Source organism: Schistocerca gregaria, chromosome 1 (assembly GCF_023897955.1).
Source record: "Schistocerca gregaria isolate iqSchGreg1 chromosome 1, iqSchGreg1.2, whole genome shotgun sequence".
Classification (NCBI taxonomy): Eukaryota; Metazoa; Arthropoda; class Insecta; order Orthoptera; family Acrididae; genus Schistocerca; species Schistocerca gregaria.
The window spans coordinates 533,768,567-533,788,327 of NC_064920.1; the positions used below are offsets into that span (position 1 = coordinate 533,768,567).

Genomic DNA, 19,761 nt, shown 5'->3' on the forward strand with positions numbered 1-19,761 from the left:
GACCTGTCATCCTGTTTGTGCAGACAGTCAACTGTTGTCCCAGTAGAATGGAGAGCAGATGTTTCAAAAGGCCTCTTTAACAAATATTCTAGCATTCACATGGATCTAGGGAAGCTGCACAGAACCTAAGTCGGGATGCTTGGATGGCTCCAGTGTCTATCATGGCATTTCCTTGCTCAGTGGGCATCAGATATTAAATTAGTCATTTGCAGTAAGTTATAGAACATGTTACAAGTTTTATCCTCTTACAAATCCACTGAGCATAGTAGTAATGAAGTCTGAGAACTTTATAGTGTCATAAGAAGCATGAAAACATCTATTGTTACTGTTAGCATGATAATGAAAATCTATTATTTTGAAGAGATGGTGATTTAAAGCCTGTAAAAATTATTAAAAATTATGTTTGCAAACAGCTACATTAATAAATTCATTGCACAACCAGTTACAATCAAACAGATCATCTTTGGATACATTGTGACATTGTAACCAGATGTGTGACAACTCAATCATTATCAACCATCATGTTATAAACATATAATTCTATTCAACTATAAATCAAGGAACAAAGTGCATACTATGGTGACAGATTTATAGTGAAATGGAGATGTTGGTTTGTTAAATGGTTCAAATGGCTCTGAGCACTATGGGACTTGACTTCTGAGGTCATCAGTCCCCTAGAACTTAGAACTACTTAAACCTAACTAACCTAAGGACATCACACACATCCATGCCCGAGGCAGGATTTGAACCTGCGACTGTAGCGGTCGCGCGGTTCCAGATTGTAGCGCCTAGAACCACTCAGCCACCCCAGGTAGCTTGATAGTGGTTATGAGTTATCATGAGTTTAACTACAATGTCACAATACACCTGACGATGGTCTCTTTATGACCATACCCAGGTACGTAGTAAATTGATTAATATAGCTGTGTGCAACATGATTTTTCAATAATAATGATAATAGTAGTTACATTCTAGTTCTACACAAACTTCACAATCTGAAGTGGTATGACATTCAAAGTGCAAACATTTTTATCATCATAAATAAACAGTACACCAATGTTTTCATTAATTAAACAAACCTAATGAACTACGGAAATAAAATTATGCTGTAATTCACATATGAGATACATTATACCAATGAACATATATGGTGCTGAAACAACATGCAAGATACTCATTCATTCCTTGTACAATGGAAAGCAGTTAGTTCATGCATCAACACTGGACAACCAAACAAAAAAGCAAATTACAAATATGAAAATAAGTAAGGTACCTTTTTTTTTTGTCATCAGTCTACTGACTGGTTTGGTGCTGCCCGCCACGAATTCCTTTCCTATGCTAACCTCTTCATCTCAGAGTAGCACTTGCAATCTACGTCCTCAATTATTTGCTTGACGTATTCCAATCTCTGTCTTCCTCTTCAGTTTTTGCCCTCTACAGCTCCCTCTAGTACCATGGAAGTCATTCCCTCATGTCTTAGCAGATGTTCTATCATCCTGTCCGTTCTCCTTATCAGTGTTTTCCACATATTCGTTTCCTCTCCGATTCTGTGTAGAACCTCCTCATTCCTTACCTTATCAGTCCACCTAATTTTCAACATTCGTCTATAGCACCACATCTCAAATGCTTCGATTCTCTTCTGTTCCGGTTTTCCCACAGTCCATGTTTCACTACCATACAATGCTGTACTCCAGACGTACATCCTCAGAAATTTCTTCCTCAAATAAAGGGCGGTATTTGATATTAGTAGACTTCTCTAGGCCAGCAATGCCTTTTTGCAATAGCAAGTCTGCTTTTGATGTCTTCCTTGCTCCGTCCATCATTGCTTATTTTACTGCCTAGGTAGCAGAATTCCTTAACTTCATTGACTTTGTGACCATCAATCCTGATGTTAAGTTTCTCGCTGTTCTCATTGCTACTACTTCTCATTACCTTCGTCTTTCTCCGATTTACTCTCAAACCATACTGTGTACTCATTAGACTGTTCATTCCGCTCAGCAGATCATTTAATTCTTCTTCACTTTCACTCAGGATAGCAATGTCATCAGCGAATCATATCATTGATATCCTTTCACTTTGTATTTTAATTCCACTCCTGAACCTTTCTTTTATTTCCATCATTGCTTCCTCGATGTACAGATTGAAGAATAGGGGCGAAAGGCTACAGCCTTGTCTTACACCCTTCTTAATACAAGCACTTCGTTCTTGATCGTCCACTCTTATAATTCCCTCTTGGTTGTTGTACATATTGTATATGACCGTCTCTCCCTACAGCTTACCCCTACTTTTTTCAGTATCTCGAACAGCTTGCACCATTTTATATTGTCGAACGCTTTTTCCAGGTCGACAAATCCTATGAACGTGTCTTGATTTTTCTTTAGCCTTGCTTCCATTATTAGCCGTAATGTCAGAATGGCCTCTCTCGTGCCTTTACTTTTCCTAAAGCCAAACTGATCGTCACCTAGCGCATTCTCAATTTTCTTTTCCATTCTTCTGTATATTATTCTTGTAAGCAGCTTCGATGCATGAGCTGTTAAGCTGATTGTGCGATAATTCTCGCACTTGTCAGCTCTTGCCGTCTTCGGAATTGTGTGGATGATGCTTTTCCGAGAGTCTGATGGTATGTCGCCAGACTCATATTCTACACACCAACGTGAATAATCGTTTTGTTGCCACTTCCCCCAATGATTTTAGAAATTCTGATGGAATGTTACCTATCCCATCTGCCTTATTTGACCGTAAGTCCTCCAAAGCTCTTTTAAATTCCGATTCTAATACTGGATCCCCTATCTCTTCTAAATTGACTCCTGTTTCTTCTTCTATCACATCAGACAAATCTTCACCTTCATAGCGGCTTTCAATGTATTCTTTCCACCTATCTGCTCTCTCGTCTGCATGTAACAGTGGAATTCCCGTTGCACTCTTAATGTTACCACCGTTGCTTTTAATGTCACCAAAGGTTGTTTTGACTTTCCTGTATGCTGAGTCTGTCCTTCCGACAATCATATCTTTTTCGATGTCTTCACATTTTTCCTGCAGCCATTTCATCTTAGCTTCCCTGCACTTCATATTTATTTCATTTCTCAGCGACTTGTATTTCTGATTTTCCCGGAACATGTTTGTAGTTCCTCCTTTCATCAATCGACTGAAGTATTTCTTCTGTTACCCATGATTTCTTCGCAGCTACCTTCTTTGTACCTGTGTTTTCCTTCCCAACTTCTGTGATGGCCCTTTTTAGAGATGTCCATTCCTCTTCAACTGTACTGCCTACTGCGCTATTCCTTATTGCTGTATCTATAGAGTTAGAGAACTTCAAACGTATCTCATCATTCCTTAGAACTTCCGTATCCCACTTCTTTGCGTATTGATTCTTCCTGACTAATGTCTTGAACTTCAGTCTACTCTTCATCACTACTATAATGTGATCTGAGTCTATATCTGCTCCTGGGTATGCCTTACAATCCAATATTTGATTCCGGAATCTCTGTCTGACCACGATGTAATCCAATTGAAATCTTCCCGTATCTCTCGGCCTTCTCCAAGTATACCTCCTCCTCTTGTGATTCTTGAACAGCGTATTCGCTATTACTAGCTGAAATTTGTTACAGAACTCAATTAGTCTTTCTCCTCTTTCATTCCTTGTCCCAAGCCCATATTCTCCTGTAACCTTTTCTTCTTACTAATTCCCCTACAACTGCATTCCAGTCGCCCATGACTATTAGATTTTCGTCGCCCGTTACATACTGCATTACCCTTTCAATATCCTCATACACTTTCTCTATCTGTTCATCTTCAGCTTGCGACGTCGGCATGTATACCTGAACTATCGTTGTCGGTGTTGGTATGCTGTCGATTCTGATTAGAACAACCCGGTCACTGAACTGTTCACAGTAACACACCCTCTGCCCTACCTTCCTATTCATAACGAATCCTACACCTGTTATACCATTTTCTGCTGCTGTTGATATTACCCAATACTCATGTGACCAGAAATCCTTGTCTTCCTTCCACTTCACTTCACTGACCCCTACTATATCTAGATTGAGCCTTTCCCTTTCCCTTTTAAGATTTTCTAGTTTCCCTACCACGTTCAAGCTTCTGACATTCCACGCCCCGACTCCTAGAACGTTATCCTTTCATTGATTATTCAACCTTTTTCTCATGGTAAGCTCCCCCTTGGCAGTCCCCTCCCGGAGATCCGAATGGGGGCTATTCCGGAATCTTTTGCCAATGGAGAGATCATCATGACACTTCTTCAACTACAGGCCACATGTCCTGTGGATACACGTTACGTGTCTTTAATGCAGTGGTTTCCATTGCCTTCTGTATCCTCATGTCATTGATCATTGCTGATACTTCCGCCTTTAGGGGCAATTTCCCACCCCTAGGACAAGAGAGTGCCCTGAACCTCTATCCGCTCCTCCGCCCTCTTTGACAAGGCCATTGGCAGAATGAGGCTGACTTCTTATGCCGAAAGTCTTCGGCCGCCAATGCTGACTATTTATCAAAATTTAGGCAGTGGCGGGGATCGAACCCGGGACCGAAGACGTTTTTGATTATGAATCAAAGACGCTACCCCTAGACCACGGGTACGCTTAGCTTCAACCAAATGTAGATCACATGGTAACATTTTGCATTATTTATATCTTCATGCTCTCTGCACTGGATGACAATCACTGACAAAAATACCATGGGGAAGCAACTGAGTTTTGATGATTATCTAACTACACTGGCTATAATTTCAATTTTCACATATTTTTTCTGTGGCACATTTTTGAATAGTTAAATAACAAATGATTACTTAAAAATGGCATTTGCACTGCTAAATCTCCCAAGAAACAAATTTAGCCAAACAATTTATGTTGTTTTGGTACTAAACTTACAAACTTACAGTTTATTATAATGTGAAGGAAATTATTTTGAAATTAAAATACAGTAACAGCCCTAATTCAAAACTGAGACATGGACCTTCTGTTTTTTTCTGATTCAAGATCTGGAAAAACTTCCTCTTTTTCAGCAACTGCAAACCTTAAGTTTTATTCACCTTTACCCTATAAAAAGAAGTTTATAAAAACTTGAAAACTGAAGACTGTTTTGTTTTTAAATTTATGTATTTGTCAGTATTGCTCTAAGCAAACTATATACTGTACTGACATCAACATAAAGCTGAGTCACACAGCTCAGCTTGAGAAGTACTATATATTAAAGATTTGGTGGAGATACCGAAAAATTCAGAACATAAAGATGCAAGTGTGAAGCTGGGAGAACTGCCTGGACAGTCTGCTACTTGGCCAGTGCCTGAAGCATATTTCCTGTACACTTTCAGTGACAATTTGAAAAGTGAATCAGCTGTACAACTTAATGCTGAATTTACATTATACACAAATGAAATAATGTTTTGAGGTAGACCATCATTTGCAATTATCAATATAAATTTGGTCTATCAGGTCCTAAGTATGGTGGTGCTTAATAAACAAAAAATATAACCTTCTACGTGATTCCATGCTATGAATGAAAAGAAAAAAAAAACATGATAGGTAAGTCTAAAAGCACTCCATACATGACTACAACAAAGCAAGTGATGGGCAGCAATATGTGAAAGTGGTAGCAGTGCATGAGCTGCACCCTACTATATGCACAGACAATGCATAGTTGAACAACATGCACAATACATGGACAACACAATTTCCAAGCTTATACTGTTTTCCTCTACAGTGTCTGTGTACAGACGATGATTTATGAGAATGCTGTGCCCCATGACTTTACCACTATTTTCTAAAGACAGGTGGTGTAAAAGCCAGTATATAAACAGGAAAAAAATAGCTGAACATTGGTACTGGGAAAATAACAGCATAAATATCCCCAACGCAGAATATGCAAAGTGTTAAGAAGAGATACAGAACTTGCTATGCAATTAAATGAACCGAAATGGCCCCTTAACCGGCAAAACACATTTTTGTGTCAAAGAGGTTAGTATAAAAAGCAACATACATAAATGAATTGTGGTAATGCTCTGAATTGAATGAATGAAGTATACAGTACCTCCCTCAATGTTGTCCCCATTGAATTGTATACCTGCAAAGTCAAGCCACAGAGAAGACAAGAGTAGCATCTGATTCTTTGTAAATAAAAAATGGCACATTAATTAAAAAAGACAGCATTAACAGAAATCATGTTAACATGAAATGATATCTGTTACAGACTATTGGAAAACAAGCTAGGAGCACAATGAGGCCAATGCTCATGCAATGACATACTCTCAAAATTGTCGTAACACACACTAAATGCACTATTAACATGAGTGTGCTTTACAAATAAGTCAAATACAGCTCAAGGTAACACACACTTCCTAACATAACAATGCAAACAAAAATTATCAAATACAACATTTCTGCATGCTCTCGTGCCTATGACGACAAAATGCACCGTGCAATTGCTGCTGTAATTGTTGAATTATGACCTAAGTATTATTAAGCAACGTCTCACAGGCAATACCAACAGACAAATACTACTTCATTGAAGGGATAAGGAGGGCAACTGCTTGACCAGTGACAGTTATTTTCACACCATCCCATAGCCAACACATCAGACCACCTCACCAAGAAAATGAACATACCTTAAACACACACACACACCCTGAAGCTAAGTGTAATTCTTCTCTCTCTCTTTTATAAAGCAGCTGTTTATGCAGTACTGACAGTTACAAATTTAGATTAAAGGGTAACAAGGTCTGTTTTTGCTCATTTTCCCCTATGCTACCCCCCCCCCCCCCCCCTCTCCCTTTTCATAGCAGCACACATAGCTTTTTTCCTTCTTCTTCTTTGGCGTATAGTCTTCTGGTATGTTCCCCTTAGTATTTATTTACTTAGTTTATGTATTTTCAAGTGTGTTACAATTATTGTTAAAAATGGAATATACTCTGTTTCTGTGTCACACTGTCAACATTTAATATCTTTTCAAAGTTTTCCACCAGTTATCTATACTCTCTGATGACTACAGTCAGGGATTGTCTGACGATGAACTTTAATTAGCACATTAAAAACTCGTTCACAAAGTAAACATACTTCAGAACATACGTAGTTTGTATTTTTCCATTGATGAATCGAAACCTCAGAATTTAGAGAATTCAGCAGACAGTAAATCAGTTGCACCTCTCTCATTTTCAATCTTTTATTTCCCTACAGCAGCTGACTGAAGAGAAGAATGCAAGGTGGTGTTCATATTTAAAAAAGAGAACAGGTAATATCATACAGTATTAAGATTGTGATATGTGACACGAAATCAGACAAACCTGAGAATCACCATGTGCTGAATGCATGTACAAGTATGTATGGTAATCTAAAATAAAATTCAATAATGCACAGGAAGGTCATGACTCCACACTGGAGAACTCACATCGTAAGACAATGTACCCATAATGTTTGCTCATTTGGCCTACTATTCTTAATCAAAGCAGTTTTAAAAGATGTTTACAGTTATAAGATGGATGTGAACTAAGCAGATTCCATACAAAGGATAGATCAGACAGCTCTACAAATTTCACTTGGCAATTTCGGAGACAGCTGGTTGCAATAGACAACATAATTCTTTATTAATGATGAGTCTCCCGGTTGTCTCACAGCAGCCATCCCTTTAGTCCCTATTATGAATGCAATGAATGTTCTAAAGTTAAATAGACACCACATTAAAAACCAACCACTCTAGCAACCTAATACATATGTAGTTCTCTCATGTTATTTAAAAATAAAGTAATAACTGAAACAAAAAATAAAATGAACGAACTTCTACATAAGGTATGTTACAATGATACTTACATTTCTAACTCCTGTATAGGGAAGCATTTCTACTTCTTCTTCCACCCCGACACTGAAAAAGGAATTAATAATTTACATTAATGTACTAAAGCTGTTACAATGAAAGGGAGGGAGGAAGATTAGAGTTTAACATCCTGTAAACAGTGTGGCCATTACAGAGAGGTGGGGTGTGTAGGAATATTGAGAACCATACAAGAAACCAGAAAAAATTATTCAAAATGGAAAAAGGATTAAGAGATTACGTGAAGGCAGCGGCTGTCTTCTGGGAAACCCTTCTTGCAAGAATGAAAATGGACTAGCCTAAGGAAGTTAAAAATGATCTATGAATGCCTGACACCTCAATTTGAAGAGTTTTAAGCTAAAGACAAAAAGCAAAATATGACTGGACGAGTGAGTTTATGAGCTGTACCAGAAGAACTATGAAGCTGGTCAACAAAAATGTATGGAGTAGTAGAGGTGAAGAAATTTTATAGGAGTAAAATTAATGTAGACGATAATAAGTGATCAATTCACTACAGTAGCATAAAAAATTGTCAAATATGAGAATTATGAATTCCTTCTTACAGCTCTAACAAGAAAAAACAAAAGAAAGGTGAAAATGTAAAGAGTTGATCCGAGTAAGTAAACAAACTCTGAGATAGGCAAGCATGCAAGCTTATCCACAACAAGTAAGCCTTTGTGGGAGATGCATAATGTTTGCCAAAAAGGGATGAAAGAGAGGGGAGGGCCAACAAGTACAAGGCAAGGGTAAGAAGCACAGGGAGGACGTTTAAGTCACATGGGGAACTTAGATTCTGAATGAGCAGTAACAATATTGGAATAAAAAACTATCTATTTTTTTAAACACTGTATCCTGCTTCCTTGCTCTGTTTTGGTGTGAAGAGGAATTTAAAGCTTTTGACACTGGAAAAAAAAATGCTCAGAAGCTTAGTAACACTACTGAATGAGAACATGCTGTTGAAATGAATGTGAGTACTTAGAGCATTTTGGTAAAGTTTAGAAGTGTTATCCACAAGCAACAAATGTTACAAAATTTAATAGAGGTGATGGCAAATCCCTTGTATGAAGAAATGGAAGTGGCAGAAAACAAAATTCATCCAAGGAGTATGTTGTAAATTACTTCAATTGTTATTCCAGCCAACTGCACAGTTTTCCAAATGAGTGGTGCAGCACCAAGTTTGTGTGTTCAACAGGCAATGAACTTCATTAGTACTTGCATTTGTACATATGACACACACAAGCCTAAAATATAAAGAACAGCCCATGTGCACAATTATCAATCACGTTATTTCAATTTTTGGGGGCAACTCATCCATTGTCAATGCACATTACCGTGTACATGCTTCAACATTAATGTTAAACAATTGAAAATCCAGGATGGAACAATGATAATATTACGAAACAGATAGATTGCTACTTGCCGTATTGTGGAGATGTTAAGCCACAACAAAATGACTGCTAAACAAGTAGACTATCAGTCAAAAGGCCTCCTTATGGAAAGCAAGGGGGGAGGGGTTACTTGTGAAATCAGTCATGATCTACAGCTGGACCACCAGTTGCCAAGCATGCTGTCTGACAATGTTCTTCACTTCAATGAATGCTTCACAGCCTGTGCCATGTGGATCCTTCCTACTAACAATAACGTTTCTGAATGGCACAGGTGGGAATTCTTTCTGTAATATATCCTACATTCTCCTAACCTCTTGGTCTCAATCTTCAAACAATGGAAATCCAGGATGGAATGTAACAATACTGTGAAATGTATAGTTGCTACTCATCATACAGCGGAGATGCTGAGTCGCAGAAAAGCACAACAAAAGAACTGTCGGAAAGTTAGCTTTCGGTCAACAAGGCCTTTGTCAAACAACACACACACACACACACACACACACACACACACACACACACACACACCAGTCTCTTTGTTGTGCCTTTCTGTTACTCAGCATCTCCACTATATAGTGAGAAGCAACTAACCTTTTCTTAATATTGTTACATTGGCCTCCACTTTTGTTAGTCACTATCCTTCATGCACCTATCCCCTTCCCTGTTCCCACTCCAGCTCTACACAGCCTTATGTTCCACCAATGCACCAACAGTCTTTTTACTTATCTCCCTTTCCACTAACCCCCTCCCCACCCGTTTTACTACACCTAGCCTACTATTCCTCCCCTCACTGCCTCAGCCTCAGCCTCTTCCTCTTCCTTTCCCCCATCACCTATATATACAGCTGCTAGCAATCTGGCATCAGAAGCCAGAAACTGCGGTGGTGTGTGGGTGTGTGTGTGTGTGTGTGTGTGTGTGTGTGTGTGTGTGTAGGGGGATGGTATCTACTTCATAAGAAGTTTAGCAGTCTTTTCGTTGTGCTTATCTGTGATTCAACATTTCCTTAGCAGTCTTTTTATTGGTCCTGCCTGTGACTCAACATCTCCACTGCGTGATAACTAACAATCTACTCTTTTCATAATACATACATTACTGTTAATTTTATGAAAATCGATGAATGATTAGCTACATCGTGAGTGATATCAATAAAGAAAAAACGAACAAAGTGGTAACATATGCAGTTTTACAAGACAAAATTATCTGTTTAGTTTATATCATGCTACGAAAACTTCAGTTAATATCTGGAAAAAGCCACGATCACAAAACACAAGCATTACAGTAAATTCAAGTGATTTGTTTGTCCAAGAAAAGTCTTTTACACTTGTTCTTTAAAGACAAAACTGAGCCACAGCATCTGCAATTAACATAAAAAATAGAAGCTTTTTTTTTTCAAAGTGGAGCTTTATTCAAATTTTTCTGGCATAAGCACAAAATATATTAAAACAGGAAAGTGATAATGTGTTGTTAATACAGTGTACATATTAAGTTTCTACAGCTTTCTTGTCTTTCGTTAATGTATACCTTGATTCGTCCCACATCCCTGAAGGTTCTCCTTCTTGATGGGATCTAAGGAACACGATGAAAGACTACATGAATTAATGCATGAATGAAAACTGCATTGTGAAACTTATCTTTCAAAACTTCTCAAACTATACTACTTTCCATGAGTGTTTTCCTACTTTTTGACAAAATGCAAATAAATATAAGATTAAATTATTCAAAGAAATAATGCATCTTTATGAAACAGTGCTGCTAAACTACCATAATTATATGACAACAACTGAAATTGCACATTTCCTGTAACGTGTATGTTACTTACATAGTAAAGAGAATTAAAAACTTACGGTATCTTGAACCATGTCAACAATTGCATTGTTGCACCACCTTGCACTATTACTGTTATGATAACTATCAGTGAAGTAGTTGTCAACATGGCTTGCCTTGCATCTGACACAGTATTTCGGATGGCCAATGCGAAAGACATAGCTCCCCTCAGACCTACAAATGAAAATAACTCAAATTTTACAAAGTTTTTACATGAAATGGGCATTCATTATTGCTGAATTAATCTCTATAAATTAAACAACAAATGTACCATATCTGATGCACTGAAACAATGCCACAAACAATGTTCGCATATAAATTAGAAACCCATTACATAATTAACGTAGCCGTTATTGTCCAGAGTTGAACCACTTTTACACGTACTTACAAAAGTAACACCAAAAATCACTTTTTAAATTAAATATACAGTGTTAACTATGATGGGAGAACTCAAGCTGATATTTCTTTACTTAACCATATGATGGCAGAGCATCAATAATTGTTAGTTATTACAAACAAATTTTATTTCTAGTCATAATCACGTAAAACTAGTTATCCTTATTTCCATTTTATAATTGCAAAATTTGTTTATTTCAGAAATCTTTTAGAAATTATGCAACCATTACTCACTTTTACATCCTAATAGTTATGTTCCCTATTTTGTGTTGATATTAGGACACCAGACAGTGGATAGTCATGCACTTTTATCTGGCAAGAGAATGTTGATTTAGATGGCCTTTGAGGCTACAGCTGCGGACAAGACACTTAACTGAGATTGGAGTCACCAAATTTATAAGGGTGTATACCAGCCTCTGTCAGGAAGATTCTACACTTATCAGCCAGAACACTATGAGCAACTACCTAATGGCTGATACGTCCACCTTTGGCATGGATAACAGCAGCGACCCATCATGGAGAGGAACCAACAATGAGGCCTTGGTAGATTGCTGGAGGAAGATGGCAAAACATCTGTGCACACAAGTCATCTAATTTCCATAAATTCCAGGGGGGAGGGGGGCGAACACAAGCTCCAACACCACATTCTATTACGTGCCAAATGTGTTCAATTGGGTTCAGATCTGGCGAATGGCCGGGGGGAGTGCATCACATCAATTGAAACTTGCCACTATGTTCCACGAACCTCTCCATCACACTCCTGTCCTTGTGACATGGTGCTTTATCTTGTAGAAAATTCCCAATGCCATTGGGAAATGCAGTCATCATGAAGGGGGTGTACATGGTCTACAACCATGTATGAAACTCCTTAGCTGTCATGGTGCCTTGTGCAAGCTCCACTGCACCCATGTTTTCCCACATGTACGTTCCCGAGCACAAAGGAGTAACTGCCAGCTTGTCTCCGTCCTGCAGTAAAAGTGTCAAGGAGCTGTTCCCCTGGGAGACGACGGATTTGTGCCCTCCCATTGGCATGATGAGGAGGGTATTGGGATTCATCAGACTACGCAATGCTCTGTCACTGCATCAACTGATCACCACATGCCCCTTTCAGTCGTAGTTGCCGATGTTATGGTGTTAACATTGGCACATTGCATGGGTTGTTGGCTGGAGAGTCCCATCATTGAGAGTGCTCAGCAAATTGTGTGTTCAGACACACGTGTACTCTGCCCAGCATTAAAGTCTGATGTTAATTCCGTCATAGTTCGCCACCTGTCTACTCAGCTTACGCCAACTGACATCCATAATGAGAGGTGGTTGCCCAACCCCAGGACATATGAAAGTGGTTTCCCTTGGTTTCTCCATGTGCTGAAGACATTCAGCACAGCACTCCTCGAAGCCCCGATAAGTCAAGCAATTTCTGAAATGCTCACGCCAAGCCCTGCCCTTGGTCAAACTCAGATTGATCACATGCCATCCACATTCTATACATGAACAGGAAGCTCACTGATACCATATGGAACATGCATGTTTCTAACCAGCAGTCAATCCTTACTAGGTGACTGTGCTATTGCCTGGATGAGTTTACATCGACAGTACGTCAGTGGTCGTAATGTTCAGGCTGATCAGTATATATGGCTTGTTCGAAAGATACCAGTTTTGAGACTGACCCCACAATGATGAGCTTTGTTTGAAAATTGTAGCACCAACAGTGCTGTTGATCTTCAGGACGGGCTTCAATAGTTCAAGTTTTATGGAGTAACAGAAAGGTGGAGATACTGGCACCCCAGAAAGTGTTGATCAAGCGGCAAAGAGTACTATGTTCTGACACTTGTATTGAAGCTGGTATATCTGATGTAGCAATGTCAGCTTAGCATTGAAAACTAGTGGGAGAAAGCATTATGTTTCTATTGCCTGAAGTAACATATTATGTGACAGATGTAATCACTACTGCTCCACTACGTAAGTATCGTGTACGCTTTCAGGGGGAGTGAATGAAGTGAAAATTGATACCACAGTTCAATGTGTGCTGATATTACTTGCTGTGAGGGACCACTGCTGATACATGTTTTCTGTAGGTAATGACAGGGAAGCTGGAGCCAGAGGGAAAAGGGGGAGGGGGGGTTGTTAGACAAGGCTTTCTCTTTGGTTTATTCGTTTTGCTTGTTTTTCTTGTGGGATTTTATTTCTACTTCGAGGTTTCTGGCACTGAAGATGAAATGAACAAGCTTACTGCTCTTTGCCATTGCCTCTTCCATCTGCTAGTTGCCTTCAGAGCCTAGGGAGATGGTGGTTTGTGAGATGGAGCATGGTGGTGGCAAGAGGTAGGGCTCCGCAAGAGGGATCTGTCACAAAAGAAACTTATCTGCTTGGAGGAAGAGGCAGGAAACCTTAAACTGTAACAGGCGAAATAAGGGAGAGATAGCCCCCTTTCTCCTGATGGCATGTGTTTTGACGACAACTCGGGCACATATTGAGACAAGTGAGTTGGCGTTCATGGAAGTATTTGTATTGATTTTGGGCTTCAAAAAGCAAGGGTTATTCAGAAAGTAAGGTCCAAATCGCCGTAGCTAATAGACTACTGTGCTAACATTGAAACACCCAAGTGAACTGATCTGTCTTTCTCGTCAAAAAATGACATTTGCTTTGTTATTGTTGTAGTGTACTGCTTATGGCCCCAGATCAAAATGTTTGGAGCAAGTGATCAGCTCACCAACCGTGAAATAAGGACAATGATTTTGTTTCTGACAGGAAGGAATGTTGGAGCACTGGAAATTTATTGGCATAAAGTGATGTGTATGGCACCAATGCAGTGGGTGACAAGTATTTAAGTGGGCGACAGCTTTCAAGGACAGATGGGAAAATGTCCGCGATGAACTGCGGTCATGAGCCTCTGACAATTTGGTCAAAGCAATGCACAAAAATATTGGTGAAGACCAGCAATCCATAATTTCAAATTTAGTACTGGAATTTCTAAATGTGGACAGAACAACTTTGCATAAAATTATCTCTGAAAAATTGCAATTTCAGAAATTGTGTACATGTTGGGTCCCCAGCCTGGTTACTGAGAAACACAAGATGGAGAGCATGGCTTGTGCTCTTGATATTTTGGATCAGTATCATAAGGAAGGTGATCAATTTTTAGAGAAAATTGTCATACATGACAAGATGCGGCAAGTGTATGCAACAGATGATGAGGCGTAAGAAACACTTAAAACTGGTTATCCTCACATGCAGCACCAATCCATGACTTCAGGGATCCAAAGCTAGTAGAACATTATCATAAATATTTAAACAAATATGGAAACTATATAAAAAATAGAGGAACATGTAAAGGGGCAAAAAAGCAAAACCAATTGTTTCGTATTCTGGAAAGATTCGTCATCTGTTCCGGTGCAGACCAAGTGTTGTGCTGCACGTCACCTATTTCTTATCAATTTTGCTCCTATGGCATAAACAAGGGAGTAAATGCGTTGGACTGGATCTAATTTCACTGTATTGGTCTTGTCAATGAGACAAGACTGCTGGGACCGTATGGTCATCAGCTTGGGTCTCTTCCAGCTTAGGTCTCTTCACGGTATGTTATCTTGGTCCACACAGTCCATAAAACCTGGCACATGTAAACATTGCCTGGGGCCTCTTGTACCAGATATGACAAACACAAATTGCTATGCATTTTTGGTCAGTCGACAGCTCAGTCAATAACAGCGTGATACCTGCAAGGTCAGGTTCGAGCTACAACCGTGCAGGTACTTTATGGCCTCCATTCTCCTCCACTCCCCTCTCTAACCTCCTCCCACAATAATTAACACACACACACACACACACACACACACACACACACACACACACACACACACACACAGAGAGAGAGAGAGAGAGAGAGAGAGAGAGAGAGAGAGAAATCATGCATGCAATTTCAATATATTGTATGAGCAAATTGATATAACCCTACCAGAAATTGTTTATTTTTGTGAATTAAATGGAGAATTTTTTGTACCTGCACTGTCATAGGCTGCAATGCAGTATCTATAAACTTATGCGAAGTTGATACAGTAGAAAAAAAACTGAAAATAATATCACTTACCTGCAAAAAACAACATATGCTGAAAGTTATATGCGATCTTTGGTTTCCTACCTAGATTTAAAAGGAATGATAGAGGATAAATGTTGACTGCACGACCAACCATTGCACATAACTGAATCGCGTTAAGTAAAAACATGTCACTGCAGAACAGTATTATTACAAATAAAAGCTATTAGCAAGCCACAGTAAAGCTTCATGTAACAACAGCTTTCCGAATTTGTTACATCCCTTCTATTTACTATTCTTCAACCATGTGGACTAAAGTCCCTTTGCCACTCAGTCAATGTACTCTGGATAACTTACGATTATTCATCAATGTAATGCATGTTTTTACAAATAATGTGAAAGAGAAACTCATATTTATGCAAATACCATATTTTCAGTAAAAAAAGGATACAAATCCCACAATGATGAATCCAGGATCAAAATGGTGTTTTGGAAATGTGAACATAGAAACACCTATGTATACAAATATAAAATTTTCAGCAAGAAAGTTGAGCAGTTCAAACAACTTCTTTGTCCTTGTTCGAGAGTCTACGGACAAATTGTTGTAGGTATAATGTGCTTGACAGATTCCACAAAACAGGACAGCCACAATACCTGAAACAGTAACATTCCTCCTACAGACAGTAATAAATGATTATTTTGACATACAATTGAGACAAAGAGACATTTAATACAATTAGAGAATGAATTTTGTTTTCAGCTCAATTATATATCTCACATCCATTGTTCATAAGATATGCTCAAAATGGCTGACCAGTTAAGAATTCCACTTTTCAAGGACTTTTTACCACGTCTAAGAACAATCTGAGGAGCACACTGACAGTAATGTTATTAATCTCCCTTGTGTTAATCTTTAGTTTTGCCAGAGTGTGTGGCTTCTTTTTATAGATCAAATCCTTGATTTTTGATTGTTCATGTATCCCCTAAAGTGAATGAAACACAATCCAGCTCTGATTTCATGGATGTAACAAATGACCAAAACCATGTACAGTACACTAGACCTCTTTCTTTATCCGGCATATTAACCCCTGCATACTAGAAACTGCACTGCACTAACTTCTGCACTGCTTTGTGAGCACTACCAAATGAAGTATGAGACTGGACATATAATCTCCAACCTTTTGAAGGTGAATACAGCACCACATTCCTCATGTCAATTTAGTGCCTCCACATCCTCGGAAGACAAAGGAATCTCCTTAATGTTGGACTGATCACCACTACACAATATTTTCCACGGAACATGTCTACAACATGTAACACATGAACAACTGGCAAAATGCTGTATAACAATGAAAACTTGCCACTATTGTGAAAACGACGTGTTTACCAACAGCAAACTGCACAATGCTGCATATGTCATATGACCTATACCCCTTCCATTGACACCTTCATTTTCCACCATTAATACAGGCGGTAATATCTTGCCCTGGTCATCTATTTTCATGTGTGTGACTTTCCAATCACAATATGTAGCACTTTCCTCTTTTTCTCCTCAGTTTTATGTCACTTAGTTGCAGTTTCCTGTACAAGTTCCTCTGACTAACTGAAGAAAGAACAGTACCGATTAAACACAATATAGGTCTCCATAAATGCTTTTATTTTATCCAAATATGACACTTAACTTATTTAGCCCAATTTAATACAGAAACATACCTGTGAGGTCAGATGCCTCTGCGATAAGAAACGTGCTGTATGACATCAGCACAAACAAAGCTGATTCCAGGAGAGGAAAATCCCTCACCCTCGTGAACTTGGTCATGTAAACCAATTAAGGAAAATGTTATAACTTTATACAATTGTTCAGATTCTATTAAAACTGAATATTCAAGTTACAGAAAAAACTTATTGGCAATGAAAAAAAGAAATATCATGATTTTATAACAGACAATGCATCTAGGATGAATCTGTCACATTGCAGTGAAGTACGTGCTATAATAAATTTTCCTGTTGGAATAAGAGTGTATGCTGGACTGGGACTACAGTATCGACCTTTGCCTTCCACAGAACTCACCCTTACATATTCAATTCTGGAGAATATATATATATATTATATATATATTACAGATCTCTATAACAAGATTAAAGGACAAGAAGCAGAAAAATCCAAGCACAGAAACTTAAAATTGACAATAAAAACAGTAAATGCTTAATCAAAATTGAAAACTGCCTCCGAAAATGTAACAATGCAACTGGTTTTCAAACCAATAATAATGTACGAATGTGGCTACACCATAATATATTGGTCAGAAATGCAATGAAGTTCTGAATTCACATGTGTAAAAATTAACTGTAATGTTTGTGACAGGTACTACATATGGCAGACTGGATATGCATCTGATATGAGATACGAAGAGCATACATCTGCAGAACAAGCACATAGCACGGAAATTTTAAATGCTGCATCTAAAGGAAGACTACTTCACAAAACAAGGAAAAGATATGAGGGTTGTACCAAAAGCAAGGTTCCCAATAAGCTACAGCCTTAAGGGAAGGTGCTAGGCTAAATCTGACAACAGTGACGTGCGCAGTGGTTCCCCCACTCTCGAGGATGCCCGTCTACGATTCACTATGTCGCTCAGTGGTGGCTCGGAAGCTGCAAGAGATGAAAGTGTTGAACGCCACTCCCGCCAAGTGCGAGGTTCGGGCGGTAATCCGGTTTCTCCACACAAGGAAATTACTGCCCGTGAGTATTCATCAGTAATTGACTGAGGTTTATAGTGAAGAGTGCAAATCTGTTCACACATCCGCAAATGGTGCAGAGCTTTTGCTGAGGGTCGCACGAAAGTTCTTGATGAAGAACAGAGTGGAAGACTGCCGGTTTCGGATGCGATTGTCCAAAAGATCAACAGCGAGCTGCTCAAAGATCGGAGGGTCACAGTCCGTGAACTTGTTGAATGCATTCCTGAAGCTTCCCATGGCACAATTGAAAGAACTTTAACAGAAATTTTGGGTTATCACAAGGTATGTGCTCGCTGGATTCCCTGGATGCTGACTGATAGACAGAAGGAGCAACGCCTTGACTGTGTTCACAAGTTTCTTCCACAATGTGCGGGTTAGGCAACAAGGGGAAGTTGTTGGATTCTATCGTCATGGGAGATGAAACATGGGTGTTTCATTACACAGACAAAGACTATGGGCCAGGGCAATTGTAGCGCATGAAAGATGCAGAAATGTGTGTATAAAAATTTGTAATTAAACAAGTTTTAAACCTCAATATCTCTGAACTACATTTTTTGCAATAAATGATCCATTTTCTAAAAAAAGTCTGATGGTAAAGACATGAAATTTTCACAAGCACGCCTGGTGTGAGATTCAACACATGAACTAGAATAATTAAAATATCCTGAGTTGTTGTGTTTTTATGTTCATTTATTTACAAAATTCTGTCAAAAAATTGAGTGTTAAAAAAAGTAAGAAAGATAACATGCCGAACAATACAATTTCAGCAATAATTCTAGTTCAGTGTATCCAGAAAGGTGTGTTCAATAATTATGGAAAATTGTAAGTAGGTGTCTTAAAAAGTTTCCACGATAATGGGTCACAAAATTATATAATTTAACATAGGCAGCATAGGACATACAATGTCTCCTTAATGAACAAAGTGAGAAAATTTTACTTTGACAGCTTTGAAGAGTTTTTCTCGGCAAAGTGTGTGGTGTGAAAATATGTAGTCTGCAGGATGTGGACAGCCACGTTAGCCATTTCCTGCTAGACTGTTCTTGTGATTGGTAGATACAGCAGTTGACTTCCTTGTAGGTTGTCCGTGCACTGTTGTGGCAAGATATTGACTGGACTCAATAACAAGTAAACAATGGTCCACAAGAAAATTGAGAGCTTTGTACACCGGTAAGCCTACTTATCTTGCCTTTGGTTTTATATGTTGCCTTCTACAGTTCCTTTTGCATATTTTATACTTTTACTTATTGAACCTGTTCTGTTCCAAAAATGCATTATGAATAGCATCACGACTTTTTCTGTGATATGATTTTTACCAGCCACACAATTCTCGAGTTAAAACCAAAATCTTTCGGATTTTACAATGTGAATTATATGTGACCTAGATAGTGAGTCCTAATGTAATTTCATATGCATGTGAATGTTATATTTATCTGGTTTTATTAACTGATGTAAGTGGGGCTTGAACAGTGCCATCAGCAAATAATTTCATTCTGTTGCTGTAAGTGTGATGCAGAAGCACAGAAGACAATTTGTATTTTGTGACCACTGCTGTGAAATGTTGCTCTTTAGGAA

At 38.6% G+C, this 19,761-nt stretch overlaps 1 protein-coding gene across 1 annotated transcript in view; it reads right to left on the minus strand.

Moving 5' to 3' along the window:
• LOC126355248 (sodium/hydrogen exchanger 7) overlaps window positions 1–19,761 on the minus strand; it is a 148,362-nt gene that overhangs the window by 101,322 nt on the left and 27,279 nt on the right. The window contains exons 7-13 of the mRNA XM_050005533.1: window positions 17,164–17,267; window positions 15,902–16,104; window positions 15,505–15,616; window positions 11,045–11,198; window positions 10,722–10,766; window positions 7,815–7,866; window positions 6,043–6,075 (exon numbers count right to left, since the gene is read on the minus strand). Coding sequence (XP_049861490.1) covers window positions 6,043–6,075; window positions 7,815–7,866; window positions 10,722–10,766; window positions 11,045–11,198; window positions 15,505–15,616; window positions 15,902–16,104; window positions 17,164–17,267 — 703 coding nt within the window. The remainder of the gene's footprint in view (window positions 1–6,042; window positions 6,076–7,814; window positions 7,867–10,721; window positions 10,767–11,044; window positions 11,199–15,504; window positions 15,617–15,901; window positions 16,105–17,163; window positions 17,268–19,761) is intronic.